General features: G+C 42.2%; 1 protein-coding gene and 1 long non-coding RNA gene across 15 annotated transcripts in view; one reads left to right on the top strand and one right to left on the bottom strand.

Annotated features, from left to right (window-relative positions):
- Window positions 1-24,031, top strand: part of dnm1a (dynamin 1a) — a 50,553-nt gene extending 26,522 nt beyond the window's left edge. For 4 of the 14 annotated variants that reach the window (XM_040053188.1, XM_040053183.1, XM_040053187.1 and 1 more), the window contains 8 exons: window positions 1,729-1,842; window positions 15,357-15,466; window positions 16,164-16,275; window positions 16,497-16,511; window positions 17,189-17,359; window positions 17,465-17,706; window positions 17,917-18,120; window positions 20,869-24,031. In XM_040053188.1, coding sequence (XP_039909122.1) covers window positions 1,729-1,842; window positions 15,357-15,466; window positions 16,164-16,275; window positions 16,497-16,511; window positions 17,189-17,359; window positions 17,465-17,706; window positions 17,917-18,120; window positions 20,869-20,899 — 999 coding nt within the window. In that variant the 3' untranslated portion in view covers window positions 20,900-24,031. Of the gene's footprint in view, window positions 1-1,401; window positions 1,432-1,728; window positions 1,843-15,356; window positions 15,467-16,163; window positions 16,276-16,496; window positions 16,512-17,188; window positions 17,360-17,464; window positions 17,707-17,916; window positions 18,125-18,247 lie in introns of those variants that run through there. The other 10 variants (XM_040053185.1, XM_040053184.1, XM_040053178.1 and 7 more) reach the window with 7 other exon arrangements.
- On the bottom strand, window positions 5,438-7,068 carry LOC120747386. Its single transcript, XR_005699108.1, has 2 exons — window positions 6,766-7,068; window positions 5,438-6,221 (listed from the first exon to the last, which is right to left on the bottom strand). It is a non-coding gene; the product is annotated as an uncharacterized LOC120747386 (long non-coding RNA).
- Window positions 24,032-25,983: the final 1,952 nt, after the last annotated feature.

The raw sequence follows: 25,983 nt of genomic DNA, 5'->3' as shown, positions 1-25,983 counted from the left end.
GATAAATATTTTCCCTCGAAATATTGATCAGAGGGGTCTTAGCGTTCCCCTGCCTCTTCTAAATTCAAAGTAACACAGAAGGCCAGAGGACATGCATACCTGCAGACATATGGCATCCCTGTAGTTGTCACTGCAACCACCCAGAGAAGGGTCAAAGGTTAGGGGCACGTTGTAAGCAAAGTGGTGAACTTAACATCCTGTTTATAGATGGATATCATTGGCCCTTAAAGACCCCGGAGCTTCTGCTCTTCTCATTCACTGCTGGTCTGACCTCCATGCAGGGAAATTTAGGAGAACATGAAAGTAGAAACTCAACATTAAAAATGTTTCTGAAAACACCGCTGTGTCTTAGATAATCTTTCAAATATTACAAATCCTTTACAGGCCACTAAGTTATGCTTAAAGCTAACTACACCTTATGATAGATCCTAATCTAAACGTTCAAGAATTATAAACTTTTTATAGAGACTAATTATTAATTATTTAAATGTAGAGCAGGTCCCTCATGTAAAACTTAAAACACGTCTCATTAGACCTCCTTTTATAAGGCAAAACAGTGACAAGACCTAAAGGCGTTGACTCTATAAGAACAGGCTGATAGCCAGATTATAGCTTATTTGTCTTTGCTAAACAAAAAATCCCAAAATACTGACTCTAAGTAATCTGATTACATGTAAATTTTCCAATGTAATCTTGTTACATAAGTACAGTGTAAACTGTTACATTTAATTGACTCTGGACAAATTAATTTTATGTGATTGGCGGACATTCAGTTTACACCAAGCATGTTTTCCTTTGTTTATTATATATATGATATATTTTTCAGTTGCATTTTACCCCAAATTACTACTTTATATTTATGAGGGCAAAGAATTATGTCTTTAAGTGTGTGCTGTGGACCCTTATTGTTGTCCAGAAACCATCAGAAGAACATAAGTGAGTTGAATTGTTCAATAGTGATCCAAAAGACACAAATGAATGGACTTCATAAATCCATCCAGACTTTTTTAAGGGTTTACATTGTCGGTAGGTAATTGCCAGGCTTTAAATTATTTTATTCTGCTTTAAACTACTTTAAAGGGAAACAGCTGAATTGAATGTATGTTATTTAAATGCTCTTGCTCAGATAATTAATCGGCTGCTTCCATTTGCAAAGCTCATACCTACAGTGTAGCATAAAACAGGATCGCATGCATTTCACTGCATGATCTTCAAAAGGTGACACGGGCCACTGCAGCCTCCTTATCTGCCTTGTCCCTCACCCTGCTTGCTGTCCCCTTGCTGCCATCCCAGCAGCCGGCTGTAATGTGCTGGCAGTTGATCAGTCGTGTGTATTTGGCCTTTTACTAAATGCCCTATGCTGGCATAGCTTTGTAATATTCTCTCCACATTCTCATTCAGCCGGAGAGAGGAGTTAACGATCGGTTCAAGGTAAATAACCTGCACACCATCGTACTGTATGTGTGACTGTAAAGTGGAGGGAATGAAATACAAGAGAGCTGAGGAGAAAAAAGAGAGCGAGTGCGAGGAGTGTGTTGGTGGTTAGCTGAGCGTTTTTGTTAGCTCATTCACTTCTGCTGTGTAGGTAGGCCTACATATGTGTGTGGTAAATGTCTGTAAATGTAAAGGTTGATGGATGTTAATGTTAACTTTGTGAAATGTGCAAATGCTGGTTGAGTTTCAGCTCATTTCCTTTCTGTGTGTCTGCTATATCTGTCTGTTTCTCAGGTGATCAGGAAGGGCTGGCTGACCATTAATAACATCGGCATCATGAAGGGAGGCGCCAAGGAGTACTGGTTTGTACTCACCGCCGAGAGTCTGTCCTGGTACAAGGATGATGAGGTGAGACAGAGTTCACGTAAAGTCACTCGTGCACACGGAGTCACACGGTCAGGGTGTTTGTGTGTGTTTGCATGTTTCAGTATCTGCACACTCAAAGTCTTGGTTTAGAGTTCTGTTTGCGGTCTGAGCTGCAGACCTGATGACTGAATCATCTGCCCGAAGCATCAGCCAACTGCTTTGTAGTGTTTTCCAAAGAAAAATGCAGCGTAAGAGATTCATAAAAGTATGCAACACTGCACTACAAGTACTTGTTACTGCATAGAAACAGAGTTTTGTTTTGAAAGGGAAACAAAGGGTTCTTTGCAGGATAATTGATTCAAAGTTAAACCCGACTGAAACTCAGTTTTGAAGGCTCAGATCAATATTTGAAAATCTTATGATGATGATCTGAGACATGTTGTTTTTTTCTTTTGTGTGTGTTGACCATAATATATAAATAAAAAAAACAGAAAAGGACTTAAAATGGGTCATTTAACGAGTTGAAAAATAAACTGGATAGTGCCCCCTGATGGATAAACAATATAATGTCCGTGCAGTGCAAATGACCACAGATCAACAGTCTTTTGATTCTTGTGTTCCAACTTATGTGCTGACACAGATTTTTCTGTGTTTAGCAAACGTCAGACGCTCCGTTTTTTGGTGTACTTCAGTTTGACAGGACTTTGAAGTTTGGTGGTTTCATATAATTAGGAAAAAGCTTGTTTGGGAAAAACAAAACTTGACAAAATTGACATTTCCTCACAGTATAATTTGATTATAAAGCATGTAGTCTTGTGATCCGATTCCTACTGTATGACACTATGAAATTACATTTTACTCTGGCGGTTTTTCTGCATCTTTACCGCACAACCCGACACAATTTTCCTGGGATCCGAGTGTTTATTCTCCGTGACCTGGTCCAACATTCATTCCACTGCAGCTATGACTGCTGGTCAGTGTTATCTTCTGCACACTGATATGATTCTCCCTGACATGCTTTGTTACTGGACTTACTGGTCAAAGCGGTATCCCATGATGCTTTGCAGAACTATTAGGAGCTAGCCACAGTCTCGCTGTCTCCATGCCTTAGCCACAGCCTCTGTGCGCGCTGACATCAGGCTGTGTGTGTGTGTGTGTGTGTGTGTGTGTGTGTGTGTGTAGGACTGAGCAGACCTTTCTAAAAAGTCAGGACCCCACAGCATGTCAGACATTGAAGCTGGCACACATATGTGCATACCAGAGCCCTTGCATTGCCCTGTTCCTAATTACACACACACACACACACACACACACACACACACACACACACACACACACACACACACACACACACACACACACACACAAGCTGCTTCTAATAAACCTACTTTATTTCAAAGAAGGGGCACAAAGTGAGAGGGGGACTGGATCGCAGGGGTGGAGGCAGGAGTGTCTCTCGTTAGCTGTTTAGCAGCAGGAGTAACAAGGACCATGTGAGGAGAGAAAGTGGGGAGAAAAGGTAGCACAGATGGGGGAGGCAAAGAGGTAGGAAGGGCTGGTTTGGTACATTACATCCTCCCTCCCTCCTTCTTTCCCAGCGACGTCCTCAAATGTTCTTCCCAAAAAACAAAAGAAACAGTCTGTCATCCTTTCCTCGCCTCTTGCTTTCTGTCTCAGTCTTTCCTTGTCACAGTCTCCTATTTTTTTTACTCCTGTCTCCTCCCTCCATCTGTTACCTCTCTCTCATAATGTCTATTTATTTGAACATGGAGCTGTGAGGACGCATGGAGACCTAGAACCAACACCACGTGCTGACGTTACAGCTCAGCTCAGCCTGCTGCTGTAGCTGTAGCCTAAAAAAAGTTTACGTGATGTTTTATATCCGACATTTTACATAAGCCCCTCACACACTAGAGTACTCCTAAGGAATTATGCTGACCACCTGGGTGGAGACCTGCCAAAATATGATGCTTTGTTTAATTTCAGGGGGGAAAATGCATCAGTGCATACAGAAAACTCCACGTTTTTGCACACCCTTTTCCACGTATATGCGTTGAAATGTTATTTGCACCATCTTGCAAAATCAGCACACGACTGTTTTATTGGTGGTGCCGCTTGTCACGGGGAAAACCCTCGCCATGGTCTGGCAAACGCATACACACATGGACACACTCCACCTCCAGACACTAATAATAACTTTCGACCCAAGTAGTGGTGCCAGGATGTTTTGATTAGTGTGTGCGTGTGTGCACGCATGCATGTGTGTGTGCTCTTAGAAGCCTTCTGGTCTGTATTACCACAGGACATGCCAGTTCTTTGAATTAGGCCGCTCTAAAGCTTAAAGCTTCCCAAAGCAGAGTGAAAGTGAGGGGGATGAGCCACAAATTGAGAAAAAAATGGTTGTAAAGAAACATTGTGTGTATGAATGTAAAACACTGGATTTTATAGACTTGTAACGCTTGTGATAGCCGTGCATTGGTATAATCAAATCCATATTTTTACACAAGCATGTGACAACCGCAGTTTCACATTGACAATAGTACAAAGGCACAAATGGCTTGATTTCATTTGATTTTTTTAGTGCCTGTATTAACTTTGGGTGCCCTTTTTCTTTTGTGTATGTGTGTGTGTGTGTTCAGTCACTGCGCATGTGTGTGTCTGCCCGGGTTTCCCTGCTCGTGCTGTAAAGCTGCCAGAAAGCCAGACTCTCCTGGTGATCCCAGCTGTAAACATCCTGGGGGGAAACAGCAGACCGCTGCTTTCAGCACACTCATAGTAACATGTCTGCTTTAATGGTGAGCGTGTGTGTGTGTGTGTGCATGCACATGGACTTTTGCTTTGTGCGTTACGGGTGTGTGTATGTGTGTATATATATAAATGCATATACACTTGTGTGTTTGGTGGCAGGGCTGTAAATGGAAACAGGTTGGTTTTGTGGTGTTCATTCCTGAAGACGATGCTCTGTGATGAGGCACCGTGTGAACGTTTCTTTTGCTTTGGCGTGTTTGCGAGGGAGTGGGGATTCGAAACGGTACACTGCGGGTTTGCTTTATCAAAGACAGGCAGGCCCGAAGGTAAACTGTGGTCCCAGAGAAGAAGTAGAAGCAAGGGGCCGCAAGTGGAGGGGGGTAGCTAAACTTGTAACTTTTCACATGACATCACCTACAAACACTAAAACCCACAATTTTCTGTCTTTTTTTGGCGGGAGAGCTATATAAAAAAGCAACAACAAAAAAAGCCAACCCAAAAACAAAACGGTGAACAGACAATGATAGAGTGGCTGCTCTTTCAACATTTCTGTCTGGTGGCTTCCTGCCTCTCTGCACATTACATGGTCATTTGAGGTAAAGCGGCCGCAAGCTGATGCAGGGAAAGCAAGAGGCATAATTGTACATTTTCATTATGAGTGCAGTGTGACGCTGGAGGTTTACTGTGCGCTTTAGTTATCTTTTTGGGTTTTTTTCTGTGTGGCTGAACTTTTCTGGTTTCAGCTTTTGGTTGCATAGGAAAATAAACAACATGTTAAAAATGTCTCGCAACCATCACTTATATCTATATGCCTGTGGTGTTTATTTACTTTTCGTGGAGCCCGTATATGTGTGATAAGTTGCTCAAGAAAAAAAGAAAAACAACAACATTGAAAACTTAAGCCTCTTTATTGTGACGATTTTTAAATATTTTTCACAAGCTGAGTCGCAGAGTGAGGTCTTGGTTACACAAACATCATATAGCTTAATAAGAGTACAACCTGATGGGTCTGCTTTCAAAATTTTAGGACTTCTCCATCACTCATAAATCCATCCTGGGCGAGGGCTAGGCCTTGTGCGGTGGAGCCTTTGGGTGCTTTATTTAGGCTCGTGCCCGGGCTGGTCCAGATGGACGAGGGGTGGTGCAGCTGCGTGTTCCCACAGCCTGATGTGCTTGTGCCTGCTGAATGCCCTTTGGAGGGCTCTCACTTTTTTTTTTTTTACCCCCCCATCCTGCTTTTTTTAGGCAGTCGTCCTGTGCTTCCCCGGCCAGCCTAACCAATGTGCAGACTACTGTACAACCACTACTTCCTGAACAGGTAGTCTGAACACTGGGCAGGCGGGCCGGGCGGCTGAAGGGTAGCGCTGTGGAGGACTCTTTATTCATGCGCTCAGAATCAGAATCAGATATATCACCACACACACTCTTAATCGTACTCACTGTGATTGCAGCCAGGCTCCGGGGCCTGGCTTATCTTCGCAGTCTGACTGCCGCAAAGGGCCGATCGGGGATGATTGAGTGAGCTGGGATGGAAGGGATGGAGGAGGAGGTGGTGGTGGTGGAGGAGGAGGAGGAGCGGGAGAGGTTAGACGGAGGTGATAGGCGCTGATTGGCAGATTCTGTGACATTCCTTCCTGTTTCCCGCTGTGAAAAGCAACATTCCTCACCGAGCTCTACGGGGGAAACACAAACACACAGAAAGTGTTTAATTAATGTTAAATATCAAATATAACACATTTAGAAGTCATAAATCTGTTATATGTAGCCAATGAGCTTTAATTACTCATCAGCTAATTATATGCTTTTTAATCTGAGAATTTTGGTCTTAAATACTAATGTAACAAAGTAACTAGTATTTCTTTGCAAGAATTCTGCATTTAGAAAAGATTAAAGGCAAAAAATAAAGCCCAGCACAGATGCCAAAACACACAAAAATGGTCAACCTATTTAGCCCAAATTAGTGCAGCCTAAGCCCCATTTAGTTCCCTTAAAATTTCAGGCCAAACCGAACAAAAGTCATTAGAGTTTCAAGTAGTTATGGTTAAAAACAGCTGCAAGTGCAAGTGCTGTTAATCTCCCTGGAACAGATCTTATCAGATAATATTTGTGGTCAGCCGAAATCCTCCCAACCCAACACGTCCCTCTAAAACGCCGGAGTATGCAACCTTTCGTCTCCTTAGACGTACGCCGAATGGAAAGAAAGAAAGCGGGGGATACCTGCGTCTTGGCGATCTCGTTTCACTTCTTTGCATCTTTCTGCGTTAGGTGATGCTTCTTCTTTCCCAAATCCTTGCTGAATTTGCCTGTTCTTTCATTCAGCGCTGCTGCCACACTGCTGAGGGAAACCTTGGCTGATCGGGGTTCAAATGCTCCTAGAGCAAAAAAGGAAAAAAAAGAAAAGAAAAAGATAAAGGGGGCTCTCCAGTAGCAGGCAAGGTGGACTGGCTGGAGGTTCGACGTGGCAAGGGACTGGCCACCAAGTTCTCCCTTTGAGAGACAGAAGGAGAAAAGGAGTGAGAGAGAGAGAGAGGAGATATGGAGAGAGAAAGAGGAGGAGCTCGCCGGCCCCCTATTTTTCCTTTCTCCTCTCTTCTTTCTCTCTCCACTCCCTCTGTCTGGCTCACCCCTCCTTTTCCAGTCTCCCTCTTCTGGCTTGCAGGGAGAAAGTGGAAGGTCAGAGGTGAACAGGAAGTGAGACACATTCATTTGGCCTGCGTGTTGTAAAAGTTTGGAAAGGGAGTGAAGGACTGGCTGCAGAGGGAGGGAGCCTTTTAGTGGAAGCGTATGTGGACGCGTTTGCGCTCTCACATGGAGGCATTTATGTGTTTCGCAAAGCATTTGCGTGTTCTCACTGCAGTGCATCCCTGCTTTTGATACATGTGAGCATACATATATAAATATATATATTATGAGTATGAGTGATGGATTTGTGCATGTAGGAGTGAGCCTGGATGAGAGGAGAGGCTCCGTGGTCTTTGTAGAAAGGGGCAGGAATGTCGGCGTTTTCTTGGCAAGCGGGAGGAAGCCTTGTAATAACTCCAGATGTGCAGCCCTGTGGTCTCCATCTCTCTCTTGCTCCTTCTGTTTTTATTTCTAAAGCTGATTTCCTCTCCCTGTCCGACTCGAATAAAGAGCCCTTTATGCAGCTCTGCAGCCTTCCCAGCACACACACACACACAGAGTGGTGGCAAGGGGGGTGGGTTGGTTGCTGCTTGGAAGGGTGACATACGACTGGTAAATCAGAACCAGGGCGAAAGACATGTGTGCGTGTGTGTCTGTGTGTGTGTGTGTGTGTGTGTGTGTGTGTGTGTGTGTGTGTGTGTGTGTGTGTGTCTGTGTGTGTGTGTGCAAAAGAGGAGGGAAAAGGCAGTGTTGAGACACAACCAGTCAAAAGTTCCTCCTTTACTTTCTAGGGCTTCACACGCACTCACAGTTAGGTTTGGTCCTTACTTCTAGCAGACAGGAGTAATTAGTGCTAGTGTTTCCAGGTGTGTGTGTGTGTGTGTGTGTGTAGTAGTACGTGTGCAGTGTAGTGGTGGCCAAAGCCATGTGTTTGTTTTAGCTGCGGTTTCTGAGCTCCGACCTGAGCTCCAAATCAAAGCAGGCACGATCCCATGAGAGACGAGTCAGCAGTACCGCTTGGACGGCTAGAAAAATGGGGAAGAACTTCAAAATGGGGGGCGAAACGATGCCCCATGAACAAGGAGGTCCAACAAAAAAATGAAAAAAAAAAAACCTAGCAAGCCAGAAAAAGAGAATTACAGAAACCAATCCTCATAGGACATAAAATGGATTAGTGTTGCAGTCGAGTTTAGGGTTTGGAGGATTGGAAAGAGTGAATTTTAATGGGTAGGTGGGGGAAATGCTGCGGTCGCGCTAACATTGTTTCCACTGTTTGGATGACCAGGCAGACAGCTTACTTTTCAGACTCTTAGTCAGGGAAGCCAGAAATGCTGAGAAAGTATGCACATACACACGCGTGATCTGCGCTCCCATGTTATTCCGTCTTGCCGTGAAATACAGCTGCTTAATACTGTCACAGAAAAACCTCAAGGTCCTGACTTTGTTTTTCCTGCTTTGACAGCAGCTCCGCCAGTTCGTGGGCGAAACTGTGTCTTTCGTGCGTTGCGTGTGGGGAAGATAAGATTGCGGGTGTTGCTCTGTAAATGTATTTAAGAGAGCGCTCTGTACGAAATTGTGGAAGCAGCCTGTAAATCTGAACGCCTGAATGTGTTTTAATGTGCGTGTTTCTGTGAAACTTTGCAGCTCATTTTCTATCTAGAGACAAACAGCCATAATTCTTTGGGTAACAGAAAATGTGAACCGCATAATAGCTCGGTTATTTTTCCTTTCTCTCATGTGATATCGTATCAGCGGTGCTTATCTGTTGAAAGGAGCATATTTTAAAAAGACAGTGGCTTGAGGAAAGGGCTCAGGAAACACTGGGAGCCTCGTCCGTCTCATTTATCCAGCTCAGGGTTGCTGGAGCCTGACCACGCCGACAGCGGTTGAGGCCATGAAGACCCTTAACAGGCCACCAGTCCATCACAGGGCCAAAAAAACAGAGAGACGGACACATTTTAGAAGCGCCAGTTAACCGAACAAGCATTTCTTTGGACAGAGAGAACCCATGCAAAAAAGGCCTAGGCCACCAGCGCGAACCGCTTCATCACCGTGCCCCACTAAGTAACTGAAATATCAGTGGGAAGGTGCTTTTTGGCGTTAGATGGGAAAATCTATACTTTTATACTGGTTCCATAAATGTGAATCTAGCGGCAGCCAACAAACAGCCAACCTGAATCTGAAAATGCTCTCTACAGTCATTAATTAATGTGCCATTTGTTTGTGTTTAATACCTTTTATGAAGGGTTGTGTACCCATTTGATCTTTTCAACTCAAGAAGCACATAGATTTTCCAAAACAGCATTTAAAATGTACAGAAGAAATTTTATCCATCCATCTATCCATCGTCTTAACTTATCAACCCTGTCCCAGAGTACACCCTTCAGAGGTCACTACCACTCTGATTATAAAGCTGGGTTTTTTATACATATACAATAAAGTCTAAGTCACTCTTAAGTGCTATCTGTACCTCCTTAGACAGATTACAGATTTTGTGGAAGCAGAGATAGACAGCATGCCCCCTGAGACTTACCTTAAATAGTGTCATCAGTTTTTATTTGATAAAATATCAGAGGCTGAGAGATAGAGACAAAAAAAAAAGAATGTAGTGACATGATTGAGGGGTGATAAATGTCTCTTTGAGATATTAAACATACTTAAGTTAATGGAAGTGAGCGCAGGATGATGTAGCAAGGAAAGTCAGAAAGGCTGTAAGAATGATAAAATCTGTCATGAATGGAAAAGAAGATTTGAGATTATAGAAATGAAGGGTGAGGGACACAGGCTGGTTTGTTTATATATTTAGTTTATGATATGATAATGCTGATGATGTTCCTCTTTTGGAAACATGGAGCATAATGTGAGAACAAAAATGACTACATGAAACAAAGTATACGGGTGACTCGAGGATCCAAGTGACCACAACATAACCCACTAAGCGATAAATTTGTTTGTTTAGAGTTAAATTAAAGTGAGCTTCAGGTTCAAGGTTGGGGTTGGGCTGTCAGTAGGTACAGGGTGAGGCGAAGTTTCTAGGCAATTAATATAATTGGAGGTAACGGCCGCTGATGTGATGGAAACACAGCTGTGTATGTGTATCTGCGTGGCAATTTTATTGACGTTTAAAAATGTATAAAACATACATTTTTGCTATTTCTGTGACTGTTTTACACATTATAAAATAAAGTGCATTTCTCCAAAGATGTATGGATATTTATAATTATATATATATTTTTTTTTTATTTCATTCTTTTTTATTTCTTTGACTTTTAGCCTGACACAGCTTTAATGCTCATGAAGTTTCACGAGACTGAATTTACTGCAAATATATGTGGGTCAGTGCCAAGTGTAGCATTAAAAATTTTTATAAAAGTATTCACAGTGTTTCCCCCGTATTCTGACATCACGTGTTTACCTTAAGGTACATAATCCTTACATGAAAAACATGCGTGAACACTGGCAGACGATTGCGTGCCTCATTTGCTTGTGAGGGAACTCGGGTTTCATGTCATTTAGCTGTGATTGGTTTGTACTGGGAGTTTTGCTGTGAGACACAAAACACACCAGCTGAACATTTGCCCTCCACCAGACAAGATTGCCGCCGTGTGTGGATTTTAGCGTGTGTTTATATAGTTAGTCTGCTGGCCAACCTTTCTTTTACGCTTTGTTGGTCAACGGTGATTGATCACATGTCCTTGATAGCCCCGAGGTTGTAACACTGACCTTCTGCAGGAGTAAATTCAGGGCAGATAATTGACTGTTTAGCAATTAACCACTAAACAGGAAGGTATCACTAACCTGCCAGGCTGCGTTCAACTGCAGTCAGCATGTTTCATCTCTCCACAAAGACATTTGTTCACATTTGTGCAGTTCCCACAGGAAAATCTCAAAGCAAAGCTCAAAGGCTGTTGGGTTTTTTTTTCTGTAAGAAGGAATGAAAAAAGATAATTGAAGGAGCCAAAACCTTGTCATAAAAAAGAAAATGTGAGAATTAATGTTCATATCACTGCGAAATTGGCCGTTTCAGATTAGATTCGAGTTCCTGAAACATGTGCACCTGACATGCTGTTATCAAAAAGGCACTTTTGCATGATAAATGGAGGATTATAGAGTGTGGGCCCTGGCACGTTGCTCAAGGTGATTTGTTATGAGCATTATTGCGCAATCTTTAGCCAGATGAGTCATGAACAGCTGTGTGTTTTTACACACTGCCCCAGAATAGCTCCAATCCAGCTCTTCAGCGTTGTAATTCTCTTAGCTAAATCATTGTCTGTTCCTCATTTAAATATTGGCAACATGTGGCCTTACTTTAAATAAAGTCCAAACAGCATTAAGTCAAATTAGGTTTCCTCAGATGCCGTCTCTGTTTCTCATATGTTGCTCACAGACCAAACATGGCTTTTGCGTACGTTAGTGGGTTTTTTCGTTACACACAACGAAAAGATGCTTATGTTCACAAACAAATCTTTTCTACAAGAACGTTGTGACAAATCTGTTCCTACAAAAATCTATAAATTGATGAAATTGGTCTGAACAAGTGCATCAAACCCACTGAGCCTCACTCTATACTACTTTCTCCGTGCGCCTTTTTTAAAAGAAATCCCCTCTGTGTTTAATTTTTTTTCTTCTTAAAGACAGAAGTCAATGGGGAAAATGGCAGAAGAATGGAGGGAAAGAAAAGCAGAGGGAGGTGAGGAGGAGGGTTGTGAAAATTACCATTGGCTGCCACCCAGGGCCCAGTCTTTGTGGTAATGAAGGGTTAGAAGCAACGTTATTGCTCCCAGATGCCGTGCGGCTTCTCCGCAGGCCTTTGATGCATGGCCCAAGTCACCAGGATTTTTCTATCAGACTCCCATCAACATACACAGTAACGCACCACCGCACACACGTGCACGCACACATACGAAGACATCCAGCCTCTTAAAACAACATGGATGCTGTAAACGAGTATCTTCATGGTTTCGCCAACCAAACTACTCCGATTTGTTTCAGAGTGTTAATTGGTTAATGTTCCCATGTATGTGTGTGTTTTGGTGTTTACCACCTCCAAGTGTGTGTGTGCGTGTGTGTGTGTGTGTGTGAGAAATGCCCATATTCGAACGTTTTATGTGTTTGACTCTTTTAGATATTTTTTGGGATGGCGTACGGACTGGTGAAGTTCCTTTACGAATCCAGAAGTGAACTTCCCCTGACTCTCTATAATGAGCCTGCTCTTACACACTAGCAAAACAAAACCATGAAAAGCACTTTGTTCATACACTGCTTCAAATACCAACTACTAAGTGCCCGCCTGTAGTGTGTGTGTGTGTGGTGTGGGTGTTCAGACGGAAAAAAAACCCATAAAAACCCCCCAACAAGGATCACACCTGTGTTTTGTGTACAAGTGAAGAAATGTAAAAGTGTTTAAAGAAAATATCAAACTAAACCTAAAAAGGTGTATTTTTGCAGCTCAGTCTGGAGGTAATCAGCCTCTGCTATTTCTGCTTTGATGCCAATACAATTACAATCAATCTAAAGAGTAATGGAAACTCTGTGGAATATTAATTAAGTAATGACAGATGGATTTAGTCAAACACTGTGAATAATTTTCTCAAAGCACCTGCCTAAAAAACGTCCCATATAATAAGCAGATGGGATTAGCTTTAACCCGAACACATTTTACGCCCGTCTGTTTTTTAACATAGGATAACCTGATAAAAATGAACAATGTAACCATTATGAAAGAAGGATTTACCCAATTGTGCCCAATAAAAAAGCAAACTAATCATGTGCTTCAAGTTAATTTGCACAACCTGTGCACAGAAGGCGTTTCCTATTTTATATGATGCAAAAAATTATTAGTCTGTACCAGTTAGCGCTTAACGCAGCTTTTTTAATAGATCGACTACTACGACTTATTAGAAGTTTCACTCTAAAGATCTTTCATGAGGATAACTTATGGTTCACTATGAAAGATGAGACCACGGATGCTCATCTAGAGCTGAAATCCTGCTTAGCAGCTATCAAAATCAGGAGCTTCGTGTCCAAGTGAGCCCAAATGACCTGTTGATGAATGTGTGTGTGTGTGTGTGTGTGTGTGTCTACTTGAAGCTTGGTCCTGTGCAGAGAAAGTGTGCATTTCAGACCACATGTGTGCATCTGCAGGTTTGTTTTCTCATGCGTCCCTGCGAGTGTGCTTAACATCTGAAATCTGTAACATTGCCCACTCACACTGCCTGGATTTTATAGGAGCATATGGCAAAGCACTCAAGCACCTACTTCCCCCCCAATACTAGTACACACACATAAAAAAGAAACACATGCACACACAAGAAACTGGCTGACTGATAATGGTCTTATTTGATGTTGCAATAGGACAAATACATGGACAGTCTTAGCAGATATCTGGTATTCATCAATTTGTTGTTTGACTTTCTGGCATGTGTGGTTGCCAGACTGATCAAACCTCAAACTCAAATCTTCCAGTCTCGCATCATCTGCACCCCCCATTAATATTCAAGAAAACTCAAGAAATCATTTGTATTTCTCTCTTACTGTTGCTGTTCTTGTATAACATAGTTATTCTCCGTGTTAGCGTATTTTCTCTTTACCTTCCCCACATCATGTGCACATTCGCTGCCCCTCCTCTTCCCCTGTTTCCATTTTTCCTGACTGGATTTACTGGCCAGAGGAGAGGAAAATGTATGAATCAATCCAAGGTTGCTCACTCCCAGGGAGAGGGAAAGCCAGAGAGTGAGAGGAACAAGGGAGGGGAGGGGGTGAAGAAAGAAAAGAGATGATGGTGAAATTGAAGAAAAAGAGAGAAATGGGGGATGGGAACTCACCAGCTTTATAAAATAATGATGTCAGCTTTCAGCGGCCTGGGGCGACTTCTTGTGTAGCCGTCTTTTTTTTGGGTAGCGGACACCTCGGTGTACGGGCGCTGCCAAATGTGTTTGTGTCTTTATGTGTGTCTCTGTGATGTTTTACATGCATTCAGGGGATATGACCATTTGGCTGCACAGGTCATAAATCCTTTGATGAAGGAGTTTGTCACACATTCAATCCCCGTCTGTCTTGCTCTCTCTGTGACACTCACACACACTCACACACACTCACACACACACACACACACACACACACACACACACACACGCACACACATGCTGAGTTGGGCAGGGCAAGTCCGTGGTTAGCCATCCAGATGGTTTTAAGGTTAGTTAGAGACTACGCTCAAAAAGGTGCTGTTTGGAACCAAAGCAGGGTGTGTGTATGTGTGCGCATGCCCGTGTGTGTGTGTGTATTTCTGTGTCTGTGTTTAGAGAATGTTTTCAGAAACTCACCAACCTCATGCTATTTTTGGAATCTCATTTTGTTAATTCTCATTTTATTGTCGTTCACACACACACACACACACACACACACACACACACACACACACACACACACACACACACACACACACACACACACACACACACAGCATATTATGCACCGTGACTCAAGAAACTGGATTTTCTATCAATAGACATTGAGAAGTCCAACCGCGGCATATATATATATGTGTGTGTGTGTGAGTTTATTTACTTGAGATAAAGATAGAGATCAGACTGAGCTGACAAACTTTGAGGTTCCCTGATTCATAAATAGTTGGACGTCTGTGTGTCATATGTTGTGTGCAAATTTACAAGTACAAGAGATTTCTAGCCTGGAACGCTCTCCCTCTCCCTCTCTCTTTCTGTCTGTGTGTTTCTCATTTGTTGCTTGCTCTCCCCCCCCACCCCCTTGACTCTGCACAACTGTAATCAAAACCACAGACTGTACTTTCCCATCCATCTCCTTTGCTTTTCTTTCGTCTGCTGTAGAACTGAATGTGCGAGCTTTTGCTCTTCATTTCCGCTGACCTTTTTTATCCGCTTGTCTCTTTTAGCCTGCTATCTTTTTGTCTGTATCAGCAGCGCAAACGAATGACTCAAAACCTTTTTCACACACTCACCATTTACTATATATGTTACATAATACAATTGTATGCGTAGCTCTAAATTTCACAGCCCAGAGTGATCATAATGCAGCATCTGCACTAGTTTTTCCTTTAAAACGACTCTTATTTTATACAGTGAGAGTATCTGCATGACCCTTTCTCCTCTTTATCAGGGAAGTCTTCCTCCTCGTCCTACTCACTGCTGTGTCTCTTTCACCCCCTGCAGGAGAAGGAGAAGAAGTACATGCTGCAGGTCGACAACCTGAAGCTGCGCGATGTGGAGAAAGGCTTCATGTCCAGCAAGCATATTTTTGCCCTCTTCAACACCGAACAGAGGTGTTATTAGACACACACATTAACACTGTAACGCAGAAACAACTTAAATGCACCACAGCGTTAAACGTTGCTCTTTCGCCCACTTTTATGTTTACATTAAATGAGTTTTGGGATTTCTGTGTGACAGCCACTGAGGATGTAGTTGTAAAGCTTAAAGAATATCCTGATATTGGGGAAGTCTGCAGATAATTTAAAGTCCTAAGTAAAAATTATTCCAATGTAAAAGGACAAGAGTATAATAAAAATGAACTTAAATTAAGAAAGTAAAGGTTTTAAATTGTGCAGAGTGCCCTTTCCAGCGTTGCATGACATTTTTAAGTATCTACATGTAAGCCAGACTTTATTGTTGTTACTGTTGTAGATAAGAAGCACTAAATTATACTTTGGGGCATTTTAATCCCAAAAAATGATACAAGTTTTGTATCCAAAACAACAAAAAGTAGATTAAAAATGACCAGAATTATAAAGTAAATGTTGTGAAGTAACAAAAAAGCTATTTTTGTAGTATAGTGGACTAGAAAATATGAAGTAAGATAATATAAAGTGAAAACAGAAATTCTGGAGGAAAGAACAAGTTCCAAGTTTTTACATTAAAGTCACTGTGACTGTATTTAGTTACTAACCTTCACTGGTGGAAGGACGTACAGCTGATGAGACGGGACTATTGGAGTGCACTGCTCACACTGTGTCTCCACAGAAATGTGTATAAGGACTACCGTCAGCTGGAGCTTGCGTGTGAGAGTCAGGAAGACGTTGATGCCTGGAAAGCCTCCTTCCTCAGAGCCGGAGTTTATCCTGAAAGGGTCACGGTAAGATTTCATCTAAAGCACACGTGCACAGACAACACTGTGACGCAAACACTCTCACAAATGTGGAATTTATTCCCAGTTCATATTATTTGTGTCCAGTAGTAGCTCAGGTGGTTGCTGTGATGTTTCCTTCTGCAGTCTCTTTTAATGTTATTGTGTTTCTCATTTGCCATCTGTCCTTTTCAATGTCTTTTATCTCTCATTGCTATTTGGCGTTGTAGGAGAAGGAAGGAAAGGTATGTTATTCTGGGTACTAGATCACTTTTTTTGTGTTTTCTATGTAAAGCATGAACTGTACTTTTACTTAAATGGACCTGTACCTGAGTTGTGTAGCTGACAGTGATCAGTAAATGGATAGTTTAGCGAAATCATTAGGAGTAGATTTTTGAACCACTGATAGGGAATCACCTTGCTGGTGCAAAGATAGCATTTTATGCCTATCAAACTGTGTAAATTTGACTAAATAATCTTTTCTTAATAAATGCAGCACTGGTTCATCCCTTGAGTTAGGTGAACTTGTTATGGCTTAACAAACAGAAAAAAATAATCCAGTGAAAGTGGTCAGTTAGGAGGACTGGACTGAAAATGAGTGAAAAGCCAATAAATGTCTAAGCCGTGTCCAATAGAAAGTGTGAAAGATCTTCAGAAAACCTGAAGAATTATTGCTCAAGACCATGTTAAAAATTATTAGAAAGTCTGAATTCTTGGAAGCAAAATATAAAGAAATTATTTTTATTTAATTATTTTCATCAACATTTAACTACACTGATGAATTGTGTGTTCATCATTCAGCTGGTAATATAATTTCCTGGAGAAAACCTTTTCCTTCCTGTCATTCCTGAAGTGCTATCACCCTCTCTGTAACTCTGCTACACACACATTTTTTTAAAAAAAACCCTAATTTGTCTCACAGAGTGATGGTGGTGATGAAAATGGTTCTGACAACCTCATGCACAGCATGGACCCTCAGCTGGAGCGGCAAGTGGAAACCATCCGCAACCTGGTCGACTCTTACATGGCAATCGTCAACAAGACCGTCCGCGACTTGATGCCGAAGACCATCATGCATCTCATGATCAACAATGTGAGTCATCAGCGAGCGCTGCTGTTGTCTCGTATGTCATGCTGAGATGACAGGACTTTGAGATTTGACAGACAGCGTGCTGTGTTTCTCTCCCTCTGCGTGCAGACTAAAGAGTTCATTAATGCTGAGCTGTTGGCCCAGCTGTACTCATGTGGTGACCAGAACAGCTTGATGGAGGAGTCTCAGGAGCAGGCCCAGCACCGTGACGAGATGCTGCGGATGTACCACGCTCTGCGGGAGGCTCTCAACATCATCGGCGACATCAGCACATCTACTGTAACCACCGCCATGCCACCACCCGTGGACGATTCCTGGCTTCAGGTGCAGCGTAGTGGATCTGGAGGACGGTAAGGCACATGAGACATCAGACTGTGGGACTGAGAGAGTACGTGTGGGAACAGGTTGGGGAGAACAAATATTAAAAGCCCATGTCTAATTCTGACATATGGTCAAGTAAATAAGAATATTCTAAAAAGACGCAGCATCTGACTTATTGACACTTTCCTGATGTTTTTCTCCTTTTATGTTCCTCTCTTCACTTCTACTTTCTTATCAAGATCTCCGGCCACCAGTCCAACTCCAAACCGCAGGGCTCCACCAGGACCCCCGGCCCGTCCAGGCTCTCGTGGTCCTCCACCTGGGCCTCCTCCTGCAGGGGGTCCCCCTGTCCCTTCTCGCCCCGGAGCTTCTCCTGACCCATACAGTGGGCCACCACCCACCGTGCCCTCCAGGCCTAACCGCGCACCCCCAAGTGTGCCTAGGTGAGTGGAAACTCTTCCATCATAGAGTAGGCCGCAGTAGATTTTACAAGGACACTGACATCCAAACTATAGTTTAAGATAATGTGACGTCACCAAAGCTGAAGTGTGGATACTCTCTGTTAACAAGGGGGATGTGAAGACACCCGGATGAGGGGATAAAGGAGGTAAAGGACAGTAGAAAGCGCTGGTTTTGATAGAGGATAGATTAATAGGCTGGTAGATTGCTAGTTATCCCCAAATAGGCACTACAACTACAACATCTCACTAATTTCTTTCACCTTGCTAGTATCTTTCAGCCATCACCAAACTTTCAGCACGTTGTCAGACATCACCTGTTAAATAATCTGTTGCTAAAAGCGAGGTCGTCTGGATTCCTTTGAATTAAAACATGATCTGATGAATGAAGGGGAGATGGGAATGTGGAGGGGCTTCCTTTCTGGTATTCATTAATTGTATGCATTTAAAATCTCCCCCCCCCTTTCCTGTGTTTGTGAGCTAGCTAACCTCTTTAACCTGGGGCTAACTGTCAGTAGCTCACCAGTTTTACTGTAGAGGACGCTAACGTGGCTGAGCGAAGCTCTCACTGGAAAATGACAGCTTTTTAACATCTTCACTAAAACTAATCTGTTTAAAGTGCCCATTTTTCATCTTCCAATCCAGTTTTTCTGTACTGTGAGCTGCCATGAGTGAGAGCTTCGCACATGCGATGTTGGTCATTTCCTGCGCTGTAACTGTTTGCGCTCCTTTTCTCTCTTCTGTCTCCTCTTCTTCACCCCTCCGTCCCCCGCCACACCTCTGTCCCACACACTGCTATGGTTCCTTCTACAGAATCACTATCACTGACCAGTGAGGACTAACATTACTGGTACGTTGGGTACTGTCTGCAACCATGATCATCATCATCACACCGACTTTCCTTCTTTCCCTTTCTCACAGAAACCATCCCTTTCACTGCATGACATTTTCTTTTTCTCACCACTGTTTTCTCAGAGGGCTGCATGAGCAAACACACACCCGGCGCAGAGTGTGTGTTTGCATGTTTGCATCAGTGGCTTGAGCTCAATTCAAGCTCAGTCTGATGTTATTTTGTCTGTAAAGAGCACCAAAGGAGGACATTTTGTCAGTGTAGACCAGGGGTGTCCAACGCCAGGCCTTGAGAGCCGGTGTCCTGCAGGTTTTAGATGTATTCTTCATCCAACACGGGTGATTTAAATGGCTAGATTACCTCCTCAGCATGTCTTGAAGTTCTCCAGAGGCCTGGTAATGAACGAATCATTTGATTTAAGTGTGTTCACCCAGGGTGATATCTAAAACCTTGAGGCCTGGAGTTGGACACCCCCGGTGTAGGCCAAGAAGACTCGCAACAGATGTCCGGGACCTAACTAATGTTGGTGCTGTGTTGTATATGTGTGTATGCCACAAAATCCCTCCCATACCTGCTTATATCGATGTGTCTGATGCTTTCTGTTAGTGACACGGTGCTCTGTTTACCAAAATCACTTTTCTTTGCAGGATTTAGTTAATGTGGAGTAGCCCTACTGGTGATTTACTTTTTAGGGAAATACTCTATAGTTTAACTAACAAATGTATTACCTTTAAGAGCACTTGGTAAGTACAAGCCATATCTTCATTTATAAATGATAATGAGATTATAAAATTTTTTTTTGGAGAATAAGTTGTATAAGCTGCCATCAGCAATCCCAGCTAGCTTTGCAAAAAGATCAGACACTAGACTGTGACTGTTGAGGTTATTTGAGTACAGTAGTTTCCTATTCTCACGTTAGGAAACCAGTTTGAGATGATTTGAGCTCTGAGTTTGTGTGTGGGACAAAGTGGGATGCAGTCATAATGCAGGGCTGGGAGGTGGCCAGATAAATTGTATTTGAACACAATGTTTCCAAGTTTCTCGCTAAGAAAAGAGGAATAAAAGGAAGCCAAAGTTCGTTCTCATGGTCTCAGGCGATGGATGCTATACAGTACAATATATACGCCTATATTCTCCATTATGTTACTGTTGTTTCGGCTGCTGTACTGTCTGTTAACAGTTTTTGAGTTGTAGTTTGAATGTAACTGTAAATGGGCATATATTTCTTTTGAGCCATATCTGCCATTGTCTTGCAAAATCTGCAAACCTTGTGAATGTTTTGGTAACACTCACTGACCAGGCATAGCATCGTACGTAAGAGAATCGACAAACAGGCAATACCAACATGTATATCATATGTGCAATGGTACAGAGTGCAAAGATGTTAGATTAAATTATGGCGTGAATAAAGGATGGTTCGCCCTAACTGGGAATAAGAGAGTATATCTGCATCTCTAAAATGTCACACATTCATATTTGCTTACATGTTTACCTTCAAGCAAACACTTTGCATTTGTACAAGTCAACTTCTGTTTGTTGTGTTTAACAATCAGTTTAATCTTCCCTTCAATCAGCAACAACTGCTGCTTAAAACTTTAATGCCTATCAGTGGATTTGCTCTCCTGTAGCAGAACTACAGCTGAACAAACTGCACGTTACTGTAGATAAACAGCAGCTGGATGTGCAGGAACACTGCCTTCACTTAACTGAGCTTCAAATCTTTGTCACGTTGGTTGGATTTTTGGACTGCCTCCATGTGTTACTTGAAGATACAGTATTTCTGTGTGTTTGTGCATGAATGTACACATGGGGGCTGTAAACCTGTCAACAGGGAGCAACGGCACTAATCCAGTCTCTCCTTTGTGCTTGTGTGTCCACGGCAGTCGGAGACCCCCGCCATCTCCAACCCACTAGACTCCCTGGCTCCTCCGTCCTTCCCCTCCTCCTCCGTTTAATCCTCCCCTGGATGAGAGGCCACAGACAACAGCGCCACCCTCCTGTCGTTTTCTGCCTCGTCTGACCTGCGCTGGTTCCCAGCTCCTGCTTCTCCCTCGCTTCCTCCTCTTTCCCTCCTCCTCACCTCCACCTCTCTCCCTCATACAGTGACACAGAATACTTGAATCACACTTGCATGACTTACAAACATGCTGCACCCTGAGAACTCAAACTATGTAAAGACTGATGAAGCAAATCAGTTAGCGTGTGCACGCACGCAGTATACAGTCTAGTAAACACGTGCAAACACTTAAACACGGAAACATTTTTCCTGCTTTTAAACTAAAAGGGTAGACATTTAGCATGAAGCTATGCCTGAGTATTTCTAATAAGTATTCTCTCTTATTATTCTCTCATTCATCAATTGTTCTTTTCTTTCATGTTTATTTATTTTCTTCCTTTTTTAAGGAATCCTTCCCTTCAAAAAAAAGATGAAATTTTAGGGATAAAGCAGAAATTTAGAATTTTTCGCTGGCAGATTTTCACAAGAGTTTCAGATAAAATGGCACAAATTCTTCAGTTCACTTAAACATCCACTAATACCAAGAACTTGCAACATACTTCATGGTAATTTGATGGATACTTTGACTCTGTAAATACTGGTGTTGTGCAGAGAGTAAATGCTTTAGTTCCTCTGCAGCATTTCAGCCTCGGAGTTAAAGTAAGAGGCAGAAAATGTTTCAATCAGCAGAAGTGACGATGGATAAAGTATTTCATAAGGGAGGTGATGCAAGCTGGACTTTTTTGTAACTCTGGTGTCTTCTCACTGCACTATTCAGATTTTGAGTTAATGTGTTATGGCAGTTTTCCATATTCGTGTGTGAAGGCGACTGACTTTAATCAAGTCCGCTTGTGAGCTAAACTATAAAGAACAAACCGTGAAAGAGGAGGTCTGCCTCACACCCTGCAAATCATGGTTTTCATTACCATTAGCATTGTTGTAAAAGTTGACCTGTTTCTCACGTGGCTGTAAAATATTATTGCTAACTAAACAGCCACTAGTTGTTAATGTTTGGCCTCGGTGTGGGTAAGCTGTTGTATGTTAACCATCATGCATAGTTTAAAAGAACAGCTGGATTTTATTTCCTTGATGATTTTTAATATTCATCTGGCTGTCAGGCGATTCATCATTCAAAAATGTAATCTTACCAGATGATATCTCGTGGCCACATCTTAATTACATAATTCCTATGCCGGAATAACCCGTGGCTACACATTACTAACTGGTGGCAAAGCAATAATATCCCCCTCACCCTGGAGGTGAACATCGTCATTTCTCTGGTGCCTCCTCACCATTACGATTTTAGGCTTTCTCTTGTTGTAATCTCTTCATCCTGGCAAATAAGATCGTCTTTTTATTTTCTCTCTTCTTTCCTATCACCTAAACAGCCGGTCAAACAAGGGCGGGCCCTCTCGTCCCGAGAGCCCCCTGCCAGCCATTCGACTCTTAGAAGGAAACATTCTCCCTGTTACCTCTTCTCCTTCTTACGCTCATCTCGCATTTATCCATCCACCCATCACTCACTCACTCACTCACACGAGGAGAGGAAGGCTTGAATGAATAACAGAAGTAAAGGATCGCCTGCAAATTCTTCACCCTCAGATAGACGCTGCTGCTCTTCGTCCATTTTTCCTTCTCCTCTTCATTTCAGCCTTGCAGGACGGGAGGAACTGCCCATTGTAGCCTCAGGAAGGCCCTCAGTGTCACTGTTAAATCCACCTGCGATTTAAAACTGCTGTTGTCTGTGCTTCCACACGACCTATGCAACAACTGACGTAAAAGGAAAAAAAAAAAAGATGCCTCTCCCGTGTCTTTCTTGCTCTCTGCTTCACACAAATGTTGTTACTGCATTATCTTTAAGCAAATGTGCAGCTTCAGACAACTGCAGGACACGCAAGACTCCAGCCTGAGAGGAAGGGAGTCTTTGGCCTGGGTTGAAGCTCTGTGACTGTTAGCTAGATAGCTCTTTACATATCCTTTTTATTCAGACGGGGAAAACAGGAATATTTGCCGTGTGAAAACATTCAGAATTTTAAGTCAGTTGATGATTTGCCATTTCTTCTCTTTCCCCCCCTTTTTTTGTTTGGTTTTGTCTTTTTTCCAGTGGTCACGGGGGTGAGTGAGAACACTCAAAAACAGCCACAGTCTATGCATAAAACTGGCATTAAATGAAAAAGCTCCTTCTCTTTCACCCTGTCATTTTACACGTGTGAGAACCTGTGACCCGTGCGAACCCACCACCTTTTCTACCACTGACCTCCACTGTCAGCGTGATGTGGTGTATTGTATTTTTGAACCCAAGCAAAAAACAACCCACCAGCCACAAACAATAATCTACTATTCATCCCTTGTGCATCTGGTACTCCACGACTGCAAAGTAAACACAACTAAGCATATTCTTCTTCTTATTTAATGGTAAATAGTTTATTATGGACATATCTTATTGTGTTATTCTGTATATGTGTGATGCATCTTATTGAACTTTCACTATCTAGGGAATTTAGTGTATGAAACCGCTGAATATTTAAATTATGACAAAATGAGTATATGTATAAGGAAGTAATGTTTTAAAAACTACAAAAAATATATAATACAATGATGTATATGGGCAACTGCAGGCTGTTGAATACTTTGGCTTGCAGCAGAGGGCTTTTGCTTTTCTTGTCCTTCTGTGTGTAGAATAGCAGCGAGGGGCGGGCTGAATGTGTGAAAGTCCTGCAGCGATCAGGTCCTGCGTCTTGTTTAGACTGATGTGGATGGAAAGGTGACTTTAACCTGCAGGACTGCTGTGCTCTGTCAAGACATTAAAAACTTCAGTGTGTAATCAGGGAAGTATGTCTTTGTGTCCTTTTTTTAAAATGCTGGTACATACTGGTGGTAACACAACTATACGGGAACTCTAATAATGAAACCACCAGACAAATGTGGACACAAAGTAAAATAAGACCAAAGTCCTTACAGGCATATTCTAAAACCTGGCTGGATTATTCCAACCCCTTACTCAACCCCATCATTTACATATACATCTTCAAAAGCCTTTTCAGACCTTTCAGAAAAAATAACCAAGTGTCACTTTTACAGACTGTTCCAAAGGTCTTTCATAATTTCTTATTTTTCCCTCTTTTCTATCTTTTGGTACTTTGCACAAAAACACATAATTCGTTTCAATTTCTTTAGGTTAATCTACAAAAAATTCCAAAGATAACAGTTCAATAAAATAATATCTTTACATGTGTTAGCTGTAAACTTGGCATATTTCATCTGAGGAAACAGGACAAATGAAACAAAAAGTATCACAAGTTTACAAACTACCTACAGAAGATGAACAGTATTTGAAACTCATGTCATTAAGAAACCAGAAAACAAATCTAGCAAAGACCTGAGAGATGCCTATGGCCCTTCAGTTAAACCAATTTCTGTTCACTGAAGCCTCATCAGAAATGGTCTCAGTGGAAAGGTGGCTGACTAGAAGCCATCCTTAAGGATGGAGGCAGGGAGAAAAAGCTGAGGGATTCCAAGTTACACAAGAAATGGACTGAAAATCAGGGTTAACAGGTCTAATGGAGTCATGAATCTAAATATGAAGTTTTTGGTTCAAATCATCAATACATATGGAAAAGGGTACAACAGTGGGTGTCTATGGTCATCTGTAAAACATGGTGGAAGCTCTGTCATGATTTGGGGCTGCATTTCAGCCAGCTGCGTTGTGAATCTAGTCTAAACGTATACAATTAACAAGGAAAAGTGTTGTCAGATTTTGCTCCAGCATGCATTGCCATCTGAAAAGCATCTGATTAGCAAAGGCTTCATTTTTCAGCATGACAAAGATTTCAGACACACTGTAAATAAAATAAAAACACACACACATAAACCAATCGTCACATATGGGCTTTCACAAATAGGTTGCAGTTAAGTGGAAAGGTTCCTGCTTCAAGTGATGCCGTATAAAATATAGTCCATTTAAAAGGGGCGTGAAGGTTGCGTACAGAGGGATGCTGAAGATGTGGTCAAACCAGAGGCATATGGAGGATGCAAACTCTGGAGACTGAGGGGCAATGGCCTGATCAAAGCCTGCTGTGACACAGAAACATAGAGGTACGTGTGAAGGACCCGTCATGCTCTTCTGTCATCAGTCTGCAGCCTGGTGTTCCTCCCATCATGGGTCATGGGCTGCATGGGCTTGTCCTCACCTTCTCGTCTAGCACAGTACTTAAAGACATTCTACTCCTTAAATTAGGGTTCAGTTTCTTTGTGTGTCTCTCATATTCATCTTCACTCTCAAGGATTTTCCTTATTCATCTAAAAGAAAAGGAGGCTCTGGGATACCACTAACTGTGGAAGCAAATAAAAAGACCACCATTCAGCCTCCTTACAGCCTTGTTTAAGGTTTAAGAAGTTTATTTAATTGAATAGGAAAATTTCTTGTTGTGCTATTTTGATGCCTGTAACCTGTCTGGAACCCCTTCTTTTGGACCAAATGGGATTTGGACTTTTAACTTTGTAACCTGCCTACCCACTCCTCCAGCCTTGCAGTTAAATTGGTACAAAACTGTAAGGCTGGTTAATAAAATGTCTTTCAATTCTGAAGTCTGCATTTGGGTCTTTTTACCCGTTTGAAATCATCACATTCTTTTGATCAGTTTGCATTTATTTATTTATTTTATAGAATGTGTTTATTTCAAGAAACGATAAAATCAACTAGGATAGGATCCAGCAGATGGATGTGTATAATGCCAGTTCACAGCCACAGTTCTTATAAGATGCTTTATATAATAGCCCTATGTAGTAGAGAGAATCAGATCGTCCCTGATGAGTGAGAACTTGGCAACAGCGGGAAGAAAGAACTCCCTTTTGACAGGAAGAAACCTCCAGCAGGGAGGGACAACCATCTGCTCTGATCGTTGTCCCATCAGGAGATCAGGGGAAAGAGAGGAGATAAAAGCGAGTGAGGGACAGATTCTTTGTAAAGCGCAGGATGAGCTTGATGACATCAGTGTGAGTT

The sequence above is a fragment of the Simochromis diagramma genome, unplaced genomic scaffold (genome assembly GCF_900408965.1).
Source record: "Simochromis diagramma unplaced genomic scaffold, fSimDia1.1 OVJJ01000596.1, whole genome shotgun sequence".
NCBI classification, from domain to species: Eukaryota; Metazoa; Chordata; class Actinopteri; order Cichliformes; family Cichlidae; genus Simochromis; species Simochromis diagramma.
The sequence above is the reverse complement of the archived record's forward strand: the minus strand, read 5'-3'. Positions and strand labels throughout refer to the sequence as shown.